The following is a 22,164-nucleotide window of genomic DNA, read 5'->3' on the forward strand; positions in this document are numbered from 1 at the left end:
AAGGCTGAAAGGTGCTGAAGCCATCATGTAGGGTTTGCAACCTGTGACAAAAGCTGATTAAAGGAAAGTAAAGTAGAATGACAAATATACTATAGAAAGAAGGGTAGAAAAAAGGCTTATTTAGACTTTTAATCATTCTTTATAATAGCTTTAATAGTATAATGTTTAAGAAGTAATATATAGTAGAAAAGGAGTGAAGAAGATGTTATAGGCTGCCTTTGGTTATAGCTATCGAACTGGCTTAATTTCTTTTGAAGATAATCTGAAAGTAAGAAGATAAGATATCTTTGGTTAGATTATTAGTTGTCTTTATTTAGCTGTCTTACCTAAGTTTCTTCATTTGGAAGATATCTTTATTTATGATAATATATTCGTTTATACTATAAGAATTATGAAAAGAATTCTAAAAGTTTTAAAGATTAAAGTGATAGATTAGCCACTTTATTTATCTGATTTAAACCTTATTAAAAATATCTAGGCTTTAATAAAGGTTAAAATATATTATAGTTATCTAGAGTTAGAGACTGCTAACGATACTAAAGAGACTCTTCTTTTACTACTTAAGGCTGCTAAGGAAGTCTGGCATTCAATCGAACAATCGATACTTGACAATATTAGTGAGAATATGTCAAATAGAGTTGAGTTTGTTTTGAAAGCTGAAGGATGGTATACAAAGTACTAGATTAGGCTTAGTTAAAGTGGTTAGCGAAATTAGTGTACTTCACTTTGGATTGAAACTTATTGCCACCCACTGTACCTTCGTTACCTCGTACTTATCTAGTCGACGAGGTCCATCAGGTAATGTAACCAGACATGGTCATTGTGTGCGTGCTGAGCCAGAACGGTGATGTAGCAAACTTTCAATTGAGGAAGATGTGTACTACAGACTTCGGTGTATACGCACACAAACAAGCGCAAAGGCATACTATCATGGTCCTATCTCGTAGTTCTTTTCTTATACAATTCCATGAGCAACCCAAACGCCATTCCCAGCCAACCTTCAAACCTAAAATGCATATCCTATTGATTCCAAACACAGTACAATTCTTCCCAACACAGCATGCCGACACATCCATATTCATGTCAGAACCGTCCGTCAAACCAACCGCTGTTACTAGCACCACGAGCTCGCAACAGATCCAATATATTACTCCGCGTTGTCGTCGTCTGCGGCCATCTCAAGTCCGGTATCCCGTTTGTCATAGCCATATACAGCGCCGCGAATACAACTAAGAACATCGAGAACACGACCCCGATAGCGGGCCGACCCGCCCCGCTGCTGGTCGGATCAGATCGCCTTCCGCTCTCGACCAAGCTGTTGTTGTTGCTGCTGCTGTGAAGACTTGCGGCGACTGATCCCCCGCGGGCGAGAAGTGCAGATAGCTTGGGCGTCCGTCAGATCAAACTCGAGGCTGATGTCGAGGTGCGACGCGATGAGGTGACCTACCACTGCGCCCAGGCGCCCGGCCCGGTCCTTCAAGTACGCGGCGTAGTCCTCGAAAACGTCCATGTGGCGCTCGAGCGTCGGCACCGCGTCCGCCAACGCCTGCAGGCTGCGGTGGTAGCGGTCGAGGAATGCGTCCGGGACGACGTCTGCCTCATGCGTGTCGAACGAGAGCGTGAGATGGGCCAGCAGCGCGCGACTGGTTTTCTGGTGTCGTAGTGCGTTGGAGAGATCAGTCTGCACCTCAGCAGTCGCTTGCGCCCAGCTTGTCAGCCGCTTCGTGTCGACAGGCTCGGGCGGCGGATGAGATTCGTCGCTCCCGAACCCTGTTGCCGTCTCAATCATTCGTATCGTTTGCAGTTCCAGCTCATTCGTCTGCTCGTCGAAGAAGCGAAGCATATAGAACGACGAGACGAATGAGAGGAGGTGTGGAGTGAAGAGGTAGAAGCGATATGTGTCTAGCACGTCGCGGAACGGAGCCCATGGATCTGGCCGGCGCCGTAAGAAGAGACCGCGCGTTACCATCGTCTTCCGATTGAAAGTCCAGACAATTGCATAGGTCGGCGTGCCCACGAATGTTGTTACGGGCGACTCGCTGCCGTTATACTCATGAAAACCATCGTAGTCCCGGGCAATCATGTATAGGGCACAAGGGTCAGCGTCCATGGCCTCGAATAGTGCTTTGAACGTCCCCTTCGAGATCGCAAGCGTGACGTCGACATCGCGTGGTATGCAGATGAGCTTCAGGGAAGCCTCCGCCGTCTTGTTGTCGCTGTCTACGGGCTCCTTTGTCACGAAGGCCGGCAGGTCATCTTCCTGGACCAGCCACTCGTTGAAGGCGGGGCCGTCATCGAAGGCGCCGATCTCGATGACGTTGTATCGGTAGTCCGCCGGCAGTGGTCGGAACTTCTGCGACCTTTCGAATGTCAGCTCGGCCAGGGACTTGATGCCGTCCATCGCGTCGCGTCTGTCTTCGGATGCTGTCCTGACGGAGATGGGAGCTCGGGTGTCTGGAGTTGCAGATAGATGTTGGGAATGCACAACTTCAGTGGCGACGCATCCTTGCTGATTGTCTCATTGTGACATATGCATCTGCACCGGCTCTAGCTCCTTCATCGCCAACCAGTAGGATCTGTCTGCAGGTAAATCTTGGTGTGGAGGGGCAGTTGGACAGGGTGGCTGACCAGTAACATAACCGGAGGCACCTCTCTGAGCAATTGGGAGCTCAGTCACCTCCTTGTGTCGAACTCCTTGTTCTGATGCGATGGGCCGTGATATGCATCAACGGTGGATTGCGTCTCATTTCACAAGCGAAATCATAGGTCGAGAAGACATAGATGCTAAGATGATATTTCCATATAAATGCACCCATGAAATAATACAAATGAGTAAGCAACACCAAATCAGGCCTATAAACACAACGCTCTATGATATGACAATGGCAACCGAATGATCGCCAGACCAGATAACCATAAAGTCATCCTTGTCAGCTACTCCCGCAAGAACTTCATAATCTCATCCCGTTGTTCGATAGGCATGGTTCGGAGCACATCTCGCACACCTGAGAAGGCCGCCTTACCAGCCAAGAGGCTCGCGATTTGCTCGCGGGCAGCCTCAGCCTTCAAGGCCTCCACCTTATCGTGGACCACCTTGCGGTTCTCCTCATACCAGATCGCAACATCCTTGTCCTGAGTCTCAAATTGTGGAATAGCTGACCAAGCCTGTAGCATGGCCAGGTGACGGACACGCTGTTCCGGAGTAGCCTTTGCAGAGCTGTTGATAGCAGCCATGCGACGGAGGATGTATTCCTCATTCAATCTTCTTCGCACACGCCAGTAGAAGAAGCGCCGGGCATTGCGCCATTCTAGGATATCGCGAATGACACCCTTGGCCTTCATGCGACCAGCTCGGTCGTGAAGATCAGCGTATTGTAGGCTGATCTGGCTGTAGACAGGTAACAGCTGCTGTTCACGCTCTGTCATCTTCTTCTTGATGACGTCGGTTACCTCCTTAGAAGCACCCTTGCTCTGAGCCTCGGTCATTTGCTTCTTGAGGCTGCCATAAACGGGGTCAACGCGCGCCATCGTCTCGAGCTGCTTGTCCTTTCGGTACTTGATACCAATGATACCTTCAGGCTCCAAGACACCGCCACGAGCCTCGGTATCGGCATACATCTCCATGGCAGTGGGATTGATAGTTGGATCAACGACGACCCAGGAACCGCCACGGAGCTCGCCAAAAGGCGGAATGTACACGAAGATAGGTTGTTCGTACTTGACAAGAGCGTCGACAATGAACGAACCATACTTGAGGACCTCGTTATACATATCACGCTGACCTCCGGAGAAGCCACGCCAGTTGGCAAGGATCATAAGAGGAAGCTGCTCGCCATAGTTGAAGTCGTTGATGGCTTGAGCAGTCTTGAAGGCGGAGTTAGGGTACCACACACCACCGGCCTCGTTGGACACCTGCTCGATAGAGTCGGGGTTGGCAGGGTCAGCAGGAGTGATGTTCTCAACAGAGCGGGTCTCAACAGCAATCACACCCATCGGGATACCGCTGAGGCGGGCACGTCCGACCACAACTGTCCGCGCCCAGCCTCCAAGAGTCTCCACAAAGGAATCCTTGTCGAAGAGACCAGGCTGGAAGCCATCCTCGTCCTGTTTACCAGCGATCATCCATCGGACGTCATAAGGCACTCTTTGAGCCGGAGTGTAGACAACATCACGATCCCATGTGTCCACGCTCGGACTTACCGGGACGGGGTTGTTTCGCTTATCTGGCACGAAGGACATCCACTCAACAATCTTGGAAATACCCGCCATGTCGTCGTTAGCCGTCATGTGAGACACACCATTTCGGTACATAATCTGTGTACCACCGAGCTGCAAGTTCGAAGTGTACACTTCACGACCAAGCAGGTTGTTGAGGGCAGGCGCACCAGTAAGGATGATGGGCTGGCCCTCAACCTGAACGGCACGTTGTCCAAGACGGACGAGATAAGCGCCAATACCTATGTAACTGTTAGCGAGACTGTTTCACACATACATCGAAACTCAAAAGACTTACCAACTGAACGACATGTAACCAGTGTGCAGGTAAAGATGTCGTTGTAAGCACGGCTGGTCGCACCGGCGATGAGACCAGAGCCCCTCAAGCACTCCACACCAAGACCGTCCTCCTTACCAATGATAGTGACAATCTTGTGCCGTTTCTCACCGTCCTCCGTGATCTCTTCAGTTATGACATCACCCTCGAATTTATTCTTCGCCTCCTCATCGAGGTAGAGGTACTTGAATCCGGCCTCAGGCTTCTCGACGTCATTGAAGGCGACCTTGTAGTGTGCCATCAACTCAGTGGCAAGTCCCAAGCGAGCTCCAGAGTTGGCCGAGAGGTAGATGCGCGGAATGCCAAGCTTGCGAGCAAGTTCCGTGCACTTATTGAAGTAATGGTCCTCTTTAGGGCCAAATGAACCAATCTGGTAAGTGATGTCGTTGGCAACAACGATGAATTTACGACCACGAGGATACTCGGGGGTACGGCCGTTAATCAACCAACCGACCATGCCACAGGTATTGGTTCCGGGGTCTCTCGAAACCTCAGCCAAGTTGTCTTGGTCGTCCAGGACCAGCTCGTTGAAGTCGATGCATTCGCCAACTGCTGGCTGCTTGTCTGCCAGGGCCGGATTGTTTTTAACAGCCTTGGCCCAGCTAGTCTGGATGGCTTGTCTGAAGAGCTCGGGGAAGTCATAGACATATTGAGTACCCATCAAATGAGCCTTGTATCGCTTCGGCTGAAGATGGTTCTTCGTGGGATATGGCGTGGACACAGGCAGAAGATGCATGGAGCCAATCTTCGTAGTACCTCCGATCGAATGGAATACCCAGTCGCCCCTTTCAGACTTTCGCTCTGCGTACACCTCGACCTGGACGACATATCCAGAGGTATTGGTAATGATAACACGCAGTGGGTATGGCTGACCAGTGGCAGGATCTGTGCAAATGATGCGAATCTCAACTTGAGCAACTCGTAGACGCCAACCGCGAGGACCAAATCGGTCCAAGAAGCCCTGCAGTGAATGCTCGACCTCTTCTGGCTGGAGTGGGAACACGGGAGTAAAGTTGATGAACATGTGATTCAAGTCCGAGTTATTGTTGCCAATGATTTCTAGAGCATCGAAGATATCATTGATGACACGGTCCGCTTCCGAAATGAGGTATTCGGTGGTTGGGATGTCATCCCTAAGACGACCTGGACGAATCGTGGCTCGAGTGAAATATCGCTTATCTGTCTCGACTGCCTTGCCAATGGCCTCATACACGTGGATGTTCTTGTTCTCCGTGAAGACAGGCTTTATCCTAAACTTTGAAAGTCGATTCAGCTCAAGTTGGAAGGCAAGGGCTGGTTCAGTGTGTCTAATGCTGTCATCCTCCTCGTAAGCTGGGCCTCGGAACGTGTAGTATCCTGGATATGATCCATCATTGCGTCCGAGGATGAAGGTCACTCGGCGCACGCCACGAGCAAAAAGCTCCTCCTTGGACTGCTCAATGATGGGGAGGATGCGGGATAGCGTCTCGTGATCATCATCGCTTTCAGAGTCGCGAACAGCAACGTTGACAACGTGCGAAAGCTCGTCAGAGCTGTCTTGGCGTACTTGAGGTCTGCGCTTGCCGCTGAGGTCAGGAATCAGGCTATTCTTCTTGCGCTTGACTGGGAGACTGTCAAGAGCCTTTGACAGCAACTCCTCGACATCGTCTAGATACCTGCAAGGAACGATAACTCCCTTGCGAACCGGATCTTCTTCTGTGTGACGGGAGAGGTATGACATGTCGCTGATGGAGCTGATTCGCTTAAAGCCGAAATCACCCGAAATGGGAGTTGCGGGAGACGAAGGAGCGGCGGATTGAAGGGGAAGGCCAAACTCTGACTGACCGATCTTTCGTAGTTGGAAATCCCATGAGATGAATGTGGGGATCTCAGTTTCGTCACTGTGGTACTCGATTTGCTTCAAGATGTACGCACGGTATGCTCGACGGATATAAACTTCGAGGGCGGCTAGTGAGACCCATGGATCATCATGCGCGAAGAAGAGTGCCAGGACGTCGAAAACAGTGTACTTAGAATCGACAACTTCCCGGAGTACGTCGAGGCTTGGATTGCGATGATCCCAGCCGGTCTCGCCGTAACGCGACTCAACAACAGATGATCGGAGAATATGCTCCATTTGCGCTGTCCTCTCCTCAAGGGATGGCAAGGAGCACTGGATTAGAATCTCTCGAGCCTTTAGAGAAACCTTGGCGGTTTGGCGTGACTCAAGTTCCGCGAGCTTGCGTAGAACACGGCGCAAATGCTTGCCCACATTGCCGACATTTGGTTTGTTGGGACGGTACTCATCAAGAATGGCAAGAATTAGGCCGTTCTTGGCGCTCACTCTACTGTGTGACAGAACTGTCTGAACGACTTTCTGGATATCATCCTTGTTTGCATCGCGGAGCTTGAGAATGACCTCTTCGTCTTGAAGGCGGCGGCCAGAGAAGAGACGCTCCAGTTCAGCGTAACGTTCTAGGAAGCCCGAGATGACATTCAGCTCACGGACTTTCTGGCCATCATGATATAGATCGAGCACCTCTGTGAGAGGCGCGAGTGTCGTTCGCAGCATGTTGGCATCGCCGGGCGCAACGTGATCATCCAAAAATTTCTGGAAAGTACGAGCAAGTGTTTTTGAGGGAAACTCCCCGTTCCGAGCCTTGGCGCGCTCGACAACTTGGGTGAACTGAGCATCCAATTTCTGAGGCATACGAGCATGAAGCGCAGAGAACTGAGCATTCCACTCGCTGTAAGGAAGCTCAGGGTCCCGCAGTACCTCGACCAGATCCTTGAGCGTCTGAGCCATGACAACAGTGTTGTCAAAGCCATCTAGAATATTTTGCAGAGTGTTGTAGAGCATGGTAAACCGCTGGGAAGGCTTTGTACCAACGATCATCGGAGGACCAAATGTAGGGAGGTGGCCAAGGAAAGGTTGAGCTTGCTTGACACGGCTCGGATCGTCCAAGACGAGGATACCCAGAATATCACCAGCCTCGAGGGTAGCACCGGGCTGCTTGATGAGCTGGACCAATCCGTCTTCCTGAGCGACGAGCGGCATGTACATCTTCATCACCTCGACCTCCGCAAATGTCTGGCCAGCCTTGACGTGCTCGCCGTTTTCAACGGTGTAGCTGACGAGCTTACCGGGACTTGGGGTCCGCAGCTGTGTAGGGTCATTCTCTTGCTCGAGTAAGCAAGTCTTGCTGTCGACGGAGAGACGCGTCGCGCCAACCTCTTCCTTCCAGTAGATGTTGTGACTTCGACCATCGAGAAGGATGAGGAGACCGCCGTCGCTCAGTGCTCGGACACCAACGGAGCATTTAGAACCGTTGATAAAAAGGTGGTAACTGTCACCACTAGATCGAGTCACCGTGAACTTGTATCTGAATCCCTCATAGATGAAATCAATAGGGAAGACTGTCTTCAGAATGTCCTTCGACGGTACCTGACCCTTCTCCAGGCCAGCTCGGTATTCGGCGAGGCATTGCTCGCTTGCAATGTGAGCCTTTGTGACAGCACCACAAACGACCGCAAGCATTGGATCTGGACGCTCAGCAGTCAACTTGTTTGAAATGAGCTCGTCCAACCAGCCCGTGGTGATGGTATTCTCCTCAAAGGCCTCAGTCTCCAGCAGCTTGATCAGGTACTCAACAGTGGTGCGGAAATCGCCTCGAATGCTAAGCTCTTTCAGAGCTACAACCATGTGCTTCCGCGAAGCCTGTCGATTCTCACCAAAAGCGAAGATGTGACCGAATTGACTGTCCGAGAAACTGTGAATACCACCAGCAGTACCGACAGAGAAGTATCCCCAGACATTAGAACTACTTCGGAAGTTCAAGTCGTGCATCACACCATTTGAAGGCTTGAAACCCTCACCAGGATCTTCTGAGGTGATTCGGCAAGCAGTAGTATGACCCTTGGGAGCCGGTCGCCGTTGGGTCTTAGCACTAGCCGGGTCTTTAAACTCGAAGTCTATTTCTGTTGAAGTTTTGGGATCAACCCCATACAGAAGTCGAATGTCGCGAATGCGGTGAAGCGGCAGACCCATGGCAATCTGGAGTTGAGCAGCAGGCAAGTTGACACCACTGACCATCTCAGTAGTAGGATGCTCAACCTGAAGACGAGGGTTCAGTTCCAAGAAGTAAAACTTGTCATCTCCGTGAGAGTAGAGATACTCGACTGTTCCGGCCGAGACGTAACCGACGAGTCTACCAAGTCTGACAGCGGCATCCTCCATGGCCTTGAAAGTGTCGGGCTTTGCGATCGTAACTGGGGCCTCCTCAATAATTTTCTGATGTCTTCGCTGGACAGAGCAATCTCTACCAAATAGAGAGATGTTGTTTCCATACTGATCAGCCAAAAGTTGGACCTCCAGATGCCTGGCGCTGCTCGCGAGCTTCATGATGAAGATGGGGGAGCCAGGAATTTCGCTAGCAGCAGCCTTGTACAGCTGCTCAAAGCCATCCTCAGTTAGGGCTTTTCGAATACCCTTTCCGCCGCCACCTTCCGATGCCTTGATCATGACTGGAAAGCCAATTTCCTTGGCTGCTTTAAGGCCTTCTTGCCAAGAATTTACGCATCCCTTGAGGTATACATCATCTGGCACCGTCACAAGACCCTGTTGGTCAACGCTGACCTCGTCAACACCAGTTCCGGACCACGGAATGCAAGGTACATCGGCGTGCTGCGCAACGATTGTGGAAGAAATCTTGTCACCTAGTGATCGCATAGCTGAGCCGGGGGGTCCGATGAAGACAATCTTTTTCGGTGATGCGGCGAGAGATTCAGGAAGTTTTGGATTTTCGGAAGCGTGGCCCCTATTCGTGATCCATCATTAGCAGCTATTCGAGAATTTTCGGCATCTCATGATGAGGATTACTTACCATCCTGCCCATACAGCGTGTACGTTCATCCGCTCAGCAATATCCACAATCAACTCTACGTTTGCGTAGTTGTGGTTGTTTGTGCCGCCGGGGACCTCGACGTAGTGGTCTGCCATTCGGATGTAGTCTGCATTGGCCTGTAGATCTTCTGGTGTGGCCATCACGGTGAATTGGATGGCGCGCTCGTCGCCGAACGTCTCGTAGGCCCATTTTCGAACGGATCGGATCTCTTTTACAGCAGCAATGCCGTTATTTGCAATCAGGACCTGCAATTTGCTTTCATTTAGCTTCTTGCTCCAAATTCACACCTTGAAATGTGCAGATTAAGGCCATTTGGCCCCAGTTCTCGCAGAAAGCCAAGGGGAAAAGATGTTGGGGGCAACTCACGTTCGTAATGACAGTGTGTCCGTCGTTTTTAGCGACAAAGTCCTTCACCTTGGAGGCTGGGGCGTTTTCGAGCTTGTTGCCGCCAATGAAGTGGTCGGCCACCTTGTGCAACTCGGCGTATGTGGCCTTGCCATTAACATGGGGCACTGTGACGCCATTCCGGCTGGAGCCGTTGGCAGCCCCATTGCTGGTGATTTCGGTCATTTTTGGAGGAGGATTCGACTCGTAATAAGGTCTATGCCGTCATCAAATTGTACTGGCCGAGCTTGTTGGGCCCGAGTCGGTTGCCAGCACACGATCGAGATGATTAGGATTAAGGGGCTTGCTGTGTTGGTGGGGAGATGTAGATGTGCCAATTCTATCAAAAGACTGGCGTCGCCGCAATTTGCTCCCCGATGTAAGAAGGAGCTGCAATTGCATCAATGTTAGAAAAGGACCAGACCTCAATGAAGCTGGAGCAATGCTCCTTTGAGCGCAGGGGATAGTTACCAGATGCTTTAGTCGGTCGTGTACGTGCGGAATGCTTCTTCCGTAGAGGTGTGGTAGGAAGGAAGTGCTATGGTGTTGGGGGGAAGGAAGAAGACACGGCGCGCGTTGTACAGGAAGGAAGCGGCGATCGTGGTCGACTACCTTTGAGATTGGGAAGGAGGGAATCAAAGGTTCCTGCCGTCTGTGTCGAATGACAGAAAGAGAGATGGTAATATTAGATCCAGACAGACAGACAGACAGACAAGATTGCCCAAAAGATTCACCAGAATTTTTCAACCCTTTTTTTGCTACGTCCCCAGAAAAGCGATCCGCGAGGCTGATATACTTTGGCTCATTACGAAATTGCTGGCCCCCCCATGATCCATCCATCCATCCATCGCGTGGCCGGACACTGGGACACGGCAACCCCCTTGAATTCACCCAAACGATCCCATCTCGGCCAATCAGCGAGCCTCTCCGGGCGTTGGGGAGCCCCCGGCAAGGTACTGGGTACACTGACCATGGCGGGTGCCACAGTACCTAAGGTACCTGAGAAGGCCCGGTGGGTGGGAAGCTCACGGCGGCAGTCCCACTGGGACACCCTAAACGTCAGCCTGCAGTAAGGGCCTAGGATCTCTGTCCCCACCACTCAGACACCCTACAATTGTATCTCAGCATCAGCTCTTAGGTGATAACGGGACAGATAACGGGACGCATGCAACAGGCGTGCAGGAGCAACATTTGCGGCGTGTCACGATAAGCTGGGAGTTGTCACTGCACCTCTCACTCTCTACACAACATAACAACGGGGGAGACTCTGCAAGACGGCAGCCATGCGAATGGAGTGGTGGCTTCAATATTTTCGGTCCCCGAGTCCTTCGGCAGCCATCTCATCTCTTTTCCGGACTCCGAAACGAGGCATGCCAACTGCCTCAGCTCCCCACGTCATCAAGCATCCATTCATCGCATATCGACGATGGGCTCTTCAGCTTCCCACGAAGTCCGTTCTTGTTCAAAAAGAGCTCTCTGAAGGAGCAATACCAGAGCAAAGCAATGCAAAATGTTATCCATTTCTGCTGCTTGGTACTGAGCGGTAACAAATCACTCGCCGCCACTAACACCGACAGCTCCAGCTGCATCTCAACAGAAGGAAATTCAACATAATTTCTTGCCTATCTTGCCCGTCCCGGTTTAGCGGCATCCCCGGAATTTCCAGTAATAACGGAAGGATGGGCAGTAACGTCTCTTCAGATCTTGTCACGCCAAACAGTCTCCTCCTCCCCGCCCGCCTTGATCACCTCTAGCCGGGAACCTGGTTACGCCTGTCTGCTGCACCGAATTCGAGAATCGTCTTGGACTTGGTGCTGCATCTCTTGAAGAGCCATTGCCGGCGTTGGGCGAACCCGGGCGAGAGGAATCCCAATTGTTGAATTGTGGCAGGCCAAACAGGGGGCGCGGGTCGACTCTGCTAGCGCGCAGGTGCGAAAAACCCACCCGCAGATCCCCAACATCTTGTCCGCCTTGTCCGGTACTGCAAAATACAGCGCAGCTACGAGCACAGCGAACAACTCCTCGCTCGTCCCTTAACCGTGCGCGGTTTAGTTCCCCCTTGTTAGTTGCATCAGCGGCTGGGATCGAAATTTTCGGTGAATTCGGTCCTTGACCTTTGAGCAAGACATCGAATTCTGACCGTTCAACGGCCCGGAGTACGTGCGGGATGTACCACCACCGATACTCGAGGAGATCTTGATCGACGTATGGCTTGCACTTAGGCTTAGACTCCTCCGAGTATGATGCCTACCTAATTAGCGATAATTTACACACAGCTCGCCAGCTCTTCCCTTCATTCACTGGGGAAATTCCGAGTGGATGTTCGCGCCGAATGCGACACATTGATAGAGTCCCATCCCTTGGTTTCACTCCTCGAACCCTTCTAGCTGATGGGTGCTCACTCGCATCTCGTCCCGCGCTATCGATCTCATGCAGGATGCCGATTGCTGATCCACCGCCCAAGGCTAATGCTGTCTCTATATTAATTTGCTTTTCAAAAGCCGGGACTGCAGGCCCGCTCCGTTTCGTTAAAACTAATAAAGTAGCTGGCGTAAGCTATCTCGACGGGAGACGAAAATGCTTATCTACAACTTGGAAAAGAACAATCTGTAATTTGCTTGGCTGTGGTGATAATGCGATAATACCTTGCCTGCAGTTGCATTCCCGTAGTCTATCTGGAGCGTCTATCTTAACTTGTTGTAGTAGGCTTAACCCATATGGCTCCTCCTGCCACCTCACTTCGTAAGCTCTGCTGGCATCCATAGATGGTAGCAGGAAGCACCCTCTCACCCACATCCAACCAACGTAAGCTCATCAGAGCCACATTAGGCATGTGCCACCGGGACGAGACGCACTACAACACAACGTATTCACACCAGCACTTCACTTCCAAACGCACAGCATGCTTCATGAATAGTACGTATTCCAACTGTTGCTTCTACACTGCGAGCACGCAAGCAAGCACGCAAGCATATAGTCTCCCCTCCTTCCCTCGTCGTAATCATGCCGCCAGGGGTCTATCTCGGCCATGCCGTCTGCATCTCTTCCTTCTCATCCTCCATGTGTGTGTGTGTGCTATGTATGTAAAGGTATGTAGTACAGTCGTCGTGTCAGTCAAACTTGGAGTTGCAAAGACTCCCCAAGAAACGTGGTATTCTGCAGCGAAAAATAGCCCCCCCGCCAAATGCCGCCCACCCAAGAACCATCCAAGGCTAGAAATTCATAAAAACTCCTTGCAATGGGCATATCATGAACAAAGGAAATAGTGGTAACGAAAGTAGGTATGGTAATAGTAGTGGTGATGATGCATTGCTCTCCTCTCCTCCCTTCTCGAGTAGACAGCTTAGTATGTCTCCCCGACATCCGTTAGCTTGGACGGCAGCTTCGAGCCGATCGACTCTCTCATCCCGGCTCCGCTGCTGGTCCGACGTCCCGTAGCGCCGCCTCCGCTCTGCCTCCTAGAGCTGGGCATGGGGATGGCGCTCGGTGTCGGTATGCCGGATGCACCGCTCTCCGTCTCAAACCGGCTGTATGTGCCACGTCTGCTTGGCGTCCGCAGCTCGCCCTCGTTGAACTCGTCTAGCTCCGCCGTGCTGAAGCTCACGCTCTGCGAGTGGCCATGCATGCTGCCGCCCAGGCTGCTTCTGCTCAGAGGTCGTCCGAGAGGCGTTCTGGCGCCGCCTAGACTTGTACGGCTCATGGGTCGCGGTGGTGGTACCATCTCGCCCCTATTATGGTCTGTCCGGCTTGCTGGTCGCGCGTAGCTAGAGATACTAGCTCGGCTACTGGGACGGCTGATCTCGGAGCCAGAGTCTGCTATTGGGCCCCGGTTGGGAAGAGGTCCAAAGGACAAGCGGCTGACACCTGACGTACTAAGTCGAGGCATATGCTTGGACTGGCTAGCCGTGCTCGTGTTGAATGTGTGATTGGTAGGCGTGGCGTCGTCTGGCGTCGTGATGGATGATGCTGTAGAGCCAACGGTTCGTTTCCTAGAGCGAATCGTTACGTTCGACGAGTTAATAACAGACGAGCGTGGCGATGCGCGAGGCGGCGTAGACACCGGAGCAGGAAGTTTGGAACGAGCTGAGTGTACACGAGCTTCCAGTCGTTGCATTTGGGCCGTGAGGGACCGGATATGAGACAGCGAGGTGGAGGGTGGTATCTTGTGTGAGGTTGATCGAGCAGCCGTAGTCTTCGTGGTCGTAGGTCGGGGAGCAGGCGTCCGGGATGATGCTCCGGCAGTAGCGGATCGGGCACCCGGTGGTCGCGAGCTGATGGATGCGGAGAGCTGCTTCGGCTTCGGTGTGATGCTGTGATCTGCGGATGGCAAACGAGATTTCTTCTGCATCACCGACCCAGGTGTCTTCGCAGGTGCGATCTTGGGTAGCGGGATCGAGACGTCTGACATCGGAGGTGAGGGAGGATCGTGGATATCGGCGACGAGCTCCTTGGTGGAGGTCGCGATTGTTTCGGGTGGCGTAGTGATCATAGGCGAGCTCGCCGTGGAGATCGGGCTGTGATCGAAGGTTGGACTCTCCGGAACCGAGAGGTCCGTTGAGATGGCTGACAAGTGCCGTTGTTCCTGCTTCTTGATCTTGTCTTGCAAGATCTCAGCCTCGATCTTCAGGTCGGACAGTTCGTCGCGTAGCCGTTGTGCTTCGATTCGGAGATGTTCTCGCTCCTGCTCCCCAATCTTGATTTCCTCCTCCATCATGACTGCTCGCTCGATAGCCATGTTGTACTTTGACTCCAGGTCCTCAAGGGACGACGTGGTGTTCCGAGCCTGGCGCTCGAAGTCATCGTTGGCCACTTCAATGTCGCGCAGTCTTAATTGTAGCGTCCTGTTCGCATCTCGGAGGGTCGTGATCTCTTTCTCCAGTGTATTCTGCGCGGCATTCGCTTCGATCTTGGATTCCTTGTATTTCCGCTGCAATAGCATCCCTATTAGTTAATTGCACGTAACCTTAAGCATTCTGCAGATGCAGCGATCATCAGCGTACCTTCCACTCATCGACCTCGAAGCTCAAGCCCTCGGCCTTCTCCTGCAGTGCCCGCTCGCGCTTGTCTGCTGCGTCGAGGTCTTTCTCGAGCTCCTGTTCAAGTTCATGACTCGATGCCCTGAACTCAGAGAGCTCGTGTTCCAGTTGCTCGTATTGTGACTTGTACCAGGAAAGCGCATCCTCCGCGCTCGTGGCCTCACTGGGAGGCGAGGAGGGTGGCTCGGCCATGAAGAAAATCTATCGCGATGCGCCTTGTAGCTCGCAGCGCGGCATGTGGTTGTTGTTTCGATTAGGGTAATATCGGAGTAGAGGGGCGGGCCTCGGGTCGGCGACTTTGAAGTGAAATGAGACTATTGTCGAAATAACAGTCTTCGACAAACTCGTGAGTTAATGATCGCCAAAGAGATTCGTGGCCGTTTGCAGGATCTCGTGGATGATGCGGGATCCTGTTTCAGTCAGATCAGCCATCCCGCCGTTTGTTCATGCGACGAAGAGGGGGTTAGGTTGCGCACCGTTGCAGATTGGGGCCCTGAGTCGCGATCGGGAGAACTGATTGGAAGAGGGGGCCACTGGCTACGGGGGCGCCAGACGTCGTAATGCCCGGCTCTTGTCGACAGAACTACCTACCTTCTTACCTTTGTCGCGCGGCAGTCGTGAAGCCGGTGTCGAAGTCGCCGTCGCCGTCGTGGCGGATCTGGCGATGTTGTCGGTCGGCGTTGTCGGTGGTGTTGGTGGTGGGAAGGAGAACAAACAGACCCTCCCACCCCTATGTGAGTTGACCCTTCTCACCTTAATTAGCGTAGCTACCTCACAATTCTTTGTTTCCCTGTTGACACTCTGCGCTGCGCTTAGCATGCGCCTCCCCTGGTGCTGGCATGGCGCTAAGCCGTTTTGGGTGTGGCCGCTGTCACTGGGCAACCGTGCGTTTGCTGCCACATGAAAATGAACATGAACCTGCATCATATCACTAACTGATCAATCATCCCAAAATAGCTTCAAGAAACCCGACACCCTGTCTTGATGTCTTCTGATTCATCTTCGACTAAATTTTGAACATGTTTCAAGTTGAAATGATAGCCTCGTCGCCACAGTGCGTCTGAAATTGCATACGCTGGTTCGAGCTTGGATCTTCTCGAAGGCATGGATGATCGACTTTTTTGAGCAACAGACCCTGTCAAATGTTACATCTGTACTTCAGATGAATCTAGAGCAAGACGACGTGCTTATCCCAAGGTCACAATCGTGAATCTGTGGATAAGAGCTACATGATATCGTGGCGAACCCTATTTTCAGATTTTCCTATTCTTAAAAGAATTTCTACATCTAGGCGTTTTAGCCCATCTATTTATTAACTAGATGGAGCACAACCCGATTGAGTGCTGCAATCTCTGAATTATAGGTGTCATAAACAACTTCTCATTCTATGTTTGCGCCTCTAGTCTCTATTACCAAGTCTATAAGTTGAGTATACCGCCTTTTCATGCACCTGCCAGGAGACCGCTGAATATCCGAGCGTCAGCTCACCGCTCCAAGGCAATCCCTGCCTGGGGTGAGCAGCATTTGGCTGCACATGTATCTTACCACGATGCACGGCCGCGAACATAAGCTGAATTTCAGGTGCAGCCCTACCGGCCAAGTTCGTCACTTCGTCTCGCCCACCGACAGAGTGTGCTCGCCTTTCGCTCGGACAGAACCCAATGTTGTGCCATGAGCCTCGAATGTGGCCGTCTCGTCATCATCAACAAGCCGTCGGATGACGACTTGGCCCACCAGTCTACTCTCTTCCCATGTAAACGAGACAAGCCAGTTTCCCTTTATGCACACATTCGTCAACTCGCCGCGGGACCATTCCTTCGGACACGCAGGGAGCAGACATATGAACAGGCAACCATCATCCCCATCCCTCCACTGCACCAGACACTCCAGGATGCCTGCACAGCCGCCAAAGTTCCCATCGATCTGGAACGGCGGGTGGTTGTCCAGCATATTGGGCAGCGTCGAGCTGCGCAGGAGCTGATCCATGTGCCTCCCGCATCCCTCGGCATCGAGCAACCGCGCGTGTAGGTTCAGGAGCCAAGCGCGCGACCAACCTGTGTGGCCACCGCCGTGCGCGGCTCGTCTATCGAGGACCTTCTTTGCCGCTTGACGCTCTTCCGGTGTTGAGAGCGTGTCTCCGGGATAGAGGCCGAAGAGGTGGGATACATGCCTGTGTCCCGGCTCGTGTTCACCGTAGTCCTTCAGTCCCCATTCCTGAATTAAGCCATCCTTGTTAATTTGCACTGGAGGAAGACGCCCCAGGGCACACTTGACCTGTTCAGTCAACGCATGCGTCTGGCCGGATTTCTCTATGCTCCACAGGAAGTACTTGAAGACCATGCCGACAATAGTGGTATCCATCGTAGACCCCTCGCACAGTATACCAGGCTTGCCGTCCTCGGAGATGAACGTATTCTCAGGCGACAGGGATGGATTCGTCACAAGATATCTTCCGCACTGCGATGGGATGAGAAAGTCTAGCAAGAACTCGACGCACCCTTCGAGTACAGGCGCTAGACGTTCGTGTAATCCCGGATCATATCGTTCTTTCAACAGCTTCATCATGTCGATACATAACCACGCACCGCCAAGTGGCCATATCGTCGACGGCATCCATCGGTCTTGCGGGTCGGTATCGGCCCAGATATCTGTATTGTGATGTGCACACCAGCCGCGGCAAGCGTACATTGCTTTAGCCGTCTTCTTTCCTCTCTCAGCGATCCGCTCCAGCAAGTCCACCAGCGGCAATGAACATTCGAACAGGTTGCTTGCGCTCACTGGCCAGTAATTCATCTGGATGTTGATGTTGATGGTATACTTTGATCCCCACGGAGGCGCAAAGGACGGGCTCCATATGCCCTGCAGATTTGCCGGTAGGGGACTCGGCGAGTCTCTACTCGATGAGATTAAGAGATAGCGGCCGTAGTTCGAATACAGAGCGATCAAGCCCGGGTCCCGATTGTCCTTGATCCGCTCGTCTGTCGGGATGTCGTTGGCATCCGGCCACATTCGTAATCCCATTCTTCCAAAGAGGCCTTGGTAGTCCGTAATGTGGCGAGTTAGGAGCTCCTCCCATGGTTGGGAGAGTGCTCCATCAACGTTGATAATTGCCTTCTGTACCGGATCATTTTCCCTATATGTCGTCTGGGCTGCAATTGCGATAGTGTACGATGCCGAGTTGACAATTAGACAATTGCCTAGAGCTTCGACTGAGCCACCGCTGGCCACATCGTCGCAGGTGACTCCGAGGACAATAGCGAGCTGGTTACTATTCCGGCCACCGGGTGTCGCTTGTAGTACAATCCGACCATCGATCGTTTCGATACTGTCCAAATACTCGTTCGTCTCCCATTCGATTTCGCTCACTCGGTCCAGCCTGATGACGGACCTGGTCTTCCGACTGGAGGTGACTCTGAGGGCTAGTACTTGATCCGGAAAGCTGGCAATCATCTGCCGGCAGACGTCGAGTCCGCCGTCGCCTGCAGCCTCATCTGTATACCGGTATCTAGCAGTACAGACGGCATTTGACAAATCTAACGACCTGCTGTAACCGGTGACGCCCTCGCTGGCATGGCCGAATTCGATAGTGCAAGTGCCCAGGGGCTCATAGTGCCGCATGCTCGCCGGAGTGGCGAAGAAGGCGGTACGGATGAGCTCCTCGGCCTCAGCATGGCGTTCCTGGCGGATCAGCTGTCGCAGCAGGGGTAGATTCCGGAGAGCATCACGAGGAGATCGGTCCTGGGGGCCACCGTACCACACAGAATCCTCGTTGAGCTGCAGCAGCTCGGTGGTGGTTCGGCCGTGGACCATGGCACCGAGCCGGCCATTGCCGATGGGCAGAGCAGCCGCCCACTGGCTGGCGGGGGCTCCGTAGTGAAGCTGCAGGTGCTTGTTGTTGTTGTGCTGTTGATGGTGGGCGGCGCCGGGGGGCACAGCGGGCTCGCCATCCGCAGCATCTATGCTCGTCATGAGGGAGGAGGGAGAAGAGACCTCCTGACCCGGGAGTGGGCCGGAGGTGGGTTGCTCAGGGGCCCGCACCTTGCCTTTGTGATCCATGGCGCTGGAACCGAGACGGCAGCCGTACCGCAATCCCGGGACCGTTGTGGCAGGAAGGAGCTCGAGCTGGGGAAGGTGCGCACGAGCAGGGCCCTTTCCTCACATTCCATCATTGAATAGCGTCTCTTGCATGTGCAACTGGGGGAATCTGATCGACTTTATCACTTCCACCCCGGTTTAGAAGCCGGCAATTGGCCCGCCGCCCAGTGCTCAGTAGAGATCCATCGGGTATTTAGAAAACAAGCGACGGGAAGAGTGGTGCAGGCGCAGGCGTGATACTACCGCACACTAAAATGCTACTGGCGCACAAGTCAAGCGAACGCTGGCTAATGCCGGCTAAAGGTGCTGTAGCCAGTCGAGGTCGGGGGACTCATGGAGCTGTCACGGGGGATGATTGGGGGTGAATTGGGGCCCCGCAGGCCTGAAGTAAGGCCCGTGAGTGGAAGGAAAAATCAAGGAGCCAGGGGGAGCACATCATGAAGATGCGGAATGGCCTCGTTTTTTTGGGTGTTTCTTCTCCACTTCGAGCTCCTCCCTCCGTACGTTTCCCCACAGACAGACAGATTTACCATACTGCGTATGCCTCCCCAACTGACCACTGATAGCCGCGGCTCCGGCCCAATCACGACGGGTGATATGCTCGACCCGCAGGCTTCTCACCGGCCATACGCTCCTAGGGCCAGGTAGAGCATTTCGCGAGCAAGATCTAGCCATACAGGGGCATAGTCCGGGGAGATGAGAGCCTAGTCCCGGCTGGAACTCTGCAAGAGAAGTCTGCAAAACAGGCCACCCGCCGGTCACCCACATCGTTACCCTGTCTATCTCCCTGTGCGGTAACTGACTTCTTCGCTGTGGTGGTGAGAGATCAGCCAAGGGCTGCTGCATACTACAGGACAGACGGGGTCGAGCTAAGTTAGCCCCGGAAGGCCAGACCGAACTGGTGGAGATGATCCCTTCACCACCACCACCACCACGAGGCAAGCCGGGGTCGTGTCGTATATCGAGGCTAGACTAGTGCATACAGCAGAGCATCAGTATCTATATATCTTGGCCCTCCATCGTCGTCTGTCATCCTCCTGCAGGCTCACCATCATCCCATCCAACTGGTTCTCACCAGAGTCTAATACAACCCCCTGGGTCTCCATTTTTGATTGTTCGACATAGGCTCTTCCCCTCCGAACAAGAACCACAGAAGGATGTCTCGTCTCGAGGAGACCAAGACTGTCGGCGCCGTCGTCCACCATGACGATGTCGCCGAGGCCAACAAGCTCGGCGTCGCCGTTGACGAAGTCGTCGCCCAACGAATCAGCGAGGAAGATCTCATGCGCATCTCCGCCGAGTCCCTACAGTTCCGCTCCATGACCGGCGTCCGCATTGTCCTGATCATGGTGGTCATGGGCTTCAACCAAGCCGGATATGGCGTCGACTGGGGCGTAATCGGCGGTATCAACTCGTTCGAAACATGGCACGAGTACTTCAACTTTGGCAATGCCGGTGTTGTTATCGGCACCATCAACGCCCTCATGCTGATTGGTAACTTCGTCGGTGCTCCATTCCTGGCCCTCGCTGATGTTATCGGCCGTCGTGGCATTAACTTCCTTGGCAACTTTATCGTCATCATCGCGGCCCTACTCCAGGGTCTCTCACCCAACCTGGCTTGCTTCATGGTAGGCCGATTCCTTCTTGGATTTGGTACTTCCCTGTGCTCGGCTCCTCAATATATGGCTGAGATCGCGCCTGTTCATCTTCGCGGGCGCCTGGTCGGTATCTTCGGTGCCTGCTTCCAGGTCGGTTCTCTCGCCATGACTGGTGCCATGATGGGCTTCACCAAATGGAACAGCAATTGGCAGTGGCGCACTCCACTGATCCTAGAGGCACTCTTTCCCTTCCTCGTCTGCTCGCTCATCTACTTCTGGTGCCCCGAATCGCCCCGTTATCTCGTTCTCAAGAACAAGCCAGAGGAGGCCCGACGAGTGGTCGCCAAATACATGACCACAAACAACGACGTCGACTCGCCCATCGTACCACTTGTCATCCAGCAGATCGAAGAATCACTCGAGACTACTCGTGCCGGTGTCCGCGCCGCCTACGACTACCGTGTCTTCTTCACCAAGACCGTCCGCTACAGAACCCTAATCCTATGCATCTACTCCATCTTCCAGCAGTGGAACGGCGGCGGCGTCATTGGCTACTACCTCTCTCCAGCGCTCAACACCGTCGGCATCACCAAGTCTCTCGACCAGCTAGGCATCAACCTGGGCCTGACCTGCGTGTACTTCGTTTTCACAGCCTTCGGCGCCTGGCTCATCGACATCTTCCGGAGACGTACCCTCATCTTCGGTGGCCTGATCTCGTTCGTCCTCATCCAGACCGCCGTGACCATCACCTCGTGGCAGTACGCGGAGCACGAGACCAAGGCCTCGGCCGTTCTGACCGTCGTCTGGTACTACATCTTCCAGATCTGCTCCGCCTCCATGATCGCCACCATGCACAACCTGTACCCCGTCGAGATCCTGTCCCTGCCCCTCCGAGCCAAGGGCATGGGTTTCTACAATGCCTTCCAGGGCGCCGCCGGCGTCGTCCAGACGTACGGCATCAGCGTCGGCATCCAGAAGGTCGGCTACAAGATCTGGGTCATCTACATCGTGTACAACGCCGTGCAGCTGGTCATTGCCTACTTCCTCTTCCCCGAGACGAGCAAGCTCAGTTTGGAGGAGATCGATAACATCTTTGAGACGCCAGGTGCCGACCCCGTCAGGCTGTCCCTGAAGATCTCTCGCGCTAAGAGGGAAAGGGCCAAGGCCGAGCGTGAGGGACTTGCCACTGCTAGCTAAAGCGAGTGCGCAGTTTCGTGGAGATACCCCAACGAGAAGCAAATGAAAGATGTGCAGATAGGAGAGGTTGCAGAGAATATGAGGCTATCTTACTAGCTCCGATCATAAAATAATAATGCTACGAATCGATGTTATGACTAAAGGTTTTCCATTTCTATACGCTTACAAATACCTATGTTGTGGAATGGGAATGTAACAATCATGTATGATGGCTATTGTCACCGTGTGACTTCGACTTACATAACCTATAATCCTACTATTCTAATCGCCCTCCGGTCATCATCTGAGTCGAACTCTATAGTAGGCTATGTGCTAGTGTGGTCTACTTGCAATTTCAAATACGTCACGTTATGATTTTCGTGGAAGCACATCCTCTTCGCCCAGAAATATTCTTCTTATTTGTGACAAAAGAGAGCCCC

The 22,164-nt window shown here is 52.9% G+C and overlaps 5 protein-coding genes across 5 annotated transcripts; 1 reads left to right on the plus strand and 4 right to left on the minus strand.

The window, feature by feature from the left end:
* Positions 1–1,288: 1,288 nt before the first annotated feature.
* Positions 1,289–2,401, minus strand: UCRPA7_2755 (hypothetical protein; the record flags this gene model as incomplete). The annotated part of the gene is made up of 1 exon (XM_007915326.1): positions 1,289–2,401. The coding sequence occupies one exon, from the start codon at positions 2,399–2,401 to the stop codon at positions 1,289–1,291; it is 1,113 nt and encodes a 370-aa protein (XP_007913517.1).
* Positions 2,402–2,934: 533 nt separating this feature from the next.
* UCRPA7_2756 (putative acetyl- carboxylase protein) lies at positions 2,935–10,005 on the minus strand (the record flags this gene model as incomplete). The annotated part of the gene is made up of 4 exons (XM_007915325.1): positions 2,935–4,457; positions 4,514–9,348; positions 9,415–9,680; positions 9,802–10,005. 4 exons carry the CDS (start codon positions 10,003–10,005, stop codon positions 2,935–2,937), a joined length of 6,828 nt encoding a protein of 2,275 aa, XP_007913516.1.
* Positions 10,006–13,162: 3,157 nt separating this feature from the next.
* On the minus strand, positions 13,163–15,047 carry UCRPA7_2757 (putative nuclear distribution protein nude protein; the record flags this gene model as incomplete). The annotated part of the gene is made up of 3 exons (XM_007915324.1): positions 13,163–13,547; positions 14,175–14,746; positions 14,820–15,047. The coding sequence occupies 3 exons, from the start codon at positions 15,045–15,047 to the stop codon at positions 13,163–13,165; spliced, it is 1,185 nt and encodes a 394-aa protein (XP_007913515.1).
* Positions 15,048–16,460: 1,413 nt separating this feature from the next.
* On the minus strand, positions 16,461–18,824 carry UCRPA7_2758 (putative glycoside hydrolase family 95 protein; the record flags this gene model as incomplete). Its single annotated transcript, XM_007915328.1, has 1 exon — positions 16,461–18,824. One exon carries the CDS (start codon positions 18,822–18,824, stop codon positions 16,461–16,463), a length of 2,364 nt encoding a protein of 787 aa, XP_007913519.1.
* Positions 18,825–20,107: 1,283 nt separating this feature from the next.
* UCRPA7_2759 (putative mfs sugar transporter protein) lies at positions 20,108–21,745 on the plus strand (the record flags this gene model as incomplete). The annotated part of the gene is made up of 1 exon (XM_007915327.1): positions 20,108–21,745. One exon carries the CDS (start codon positions 20,108–20,110, stop codon positions 21,743–21,745), a length of 1,638 nt encoding a protein of 545 aa, XP_007913518.1.
* Positions 21,746–22,164: the final 419 nt, after the last annotated feature.

This window comes from Phaeoacremonium minimum (genome assembly GCF_000392275.1).
Source record: "Phaeoacremonium minimum UCRPA7 unplaced genomic scaffold PA7_03_scaffold_192, whole genome shotgun sequence".
Taxonomy (NCBI): Eukaryota; Fungi; Ascomycota; class Sordariomycetes; order Togniniales; family Togniniaceae; genus Phaeoacremonium; species Phaeoacremonium minimum.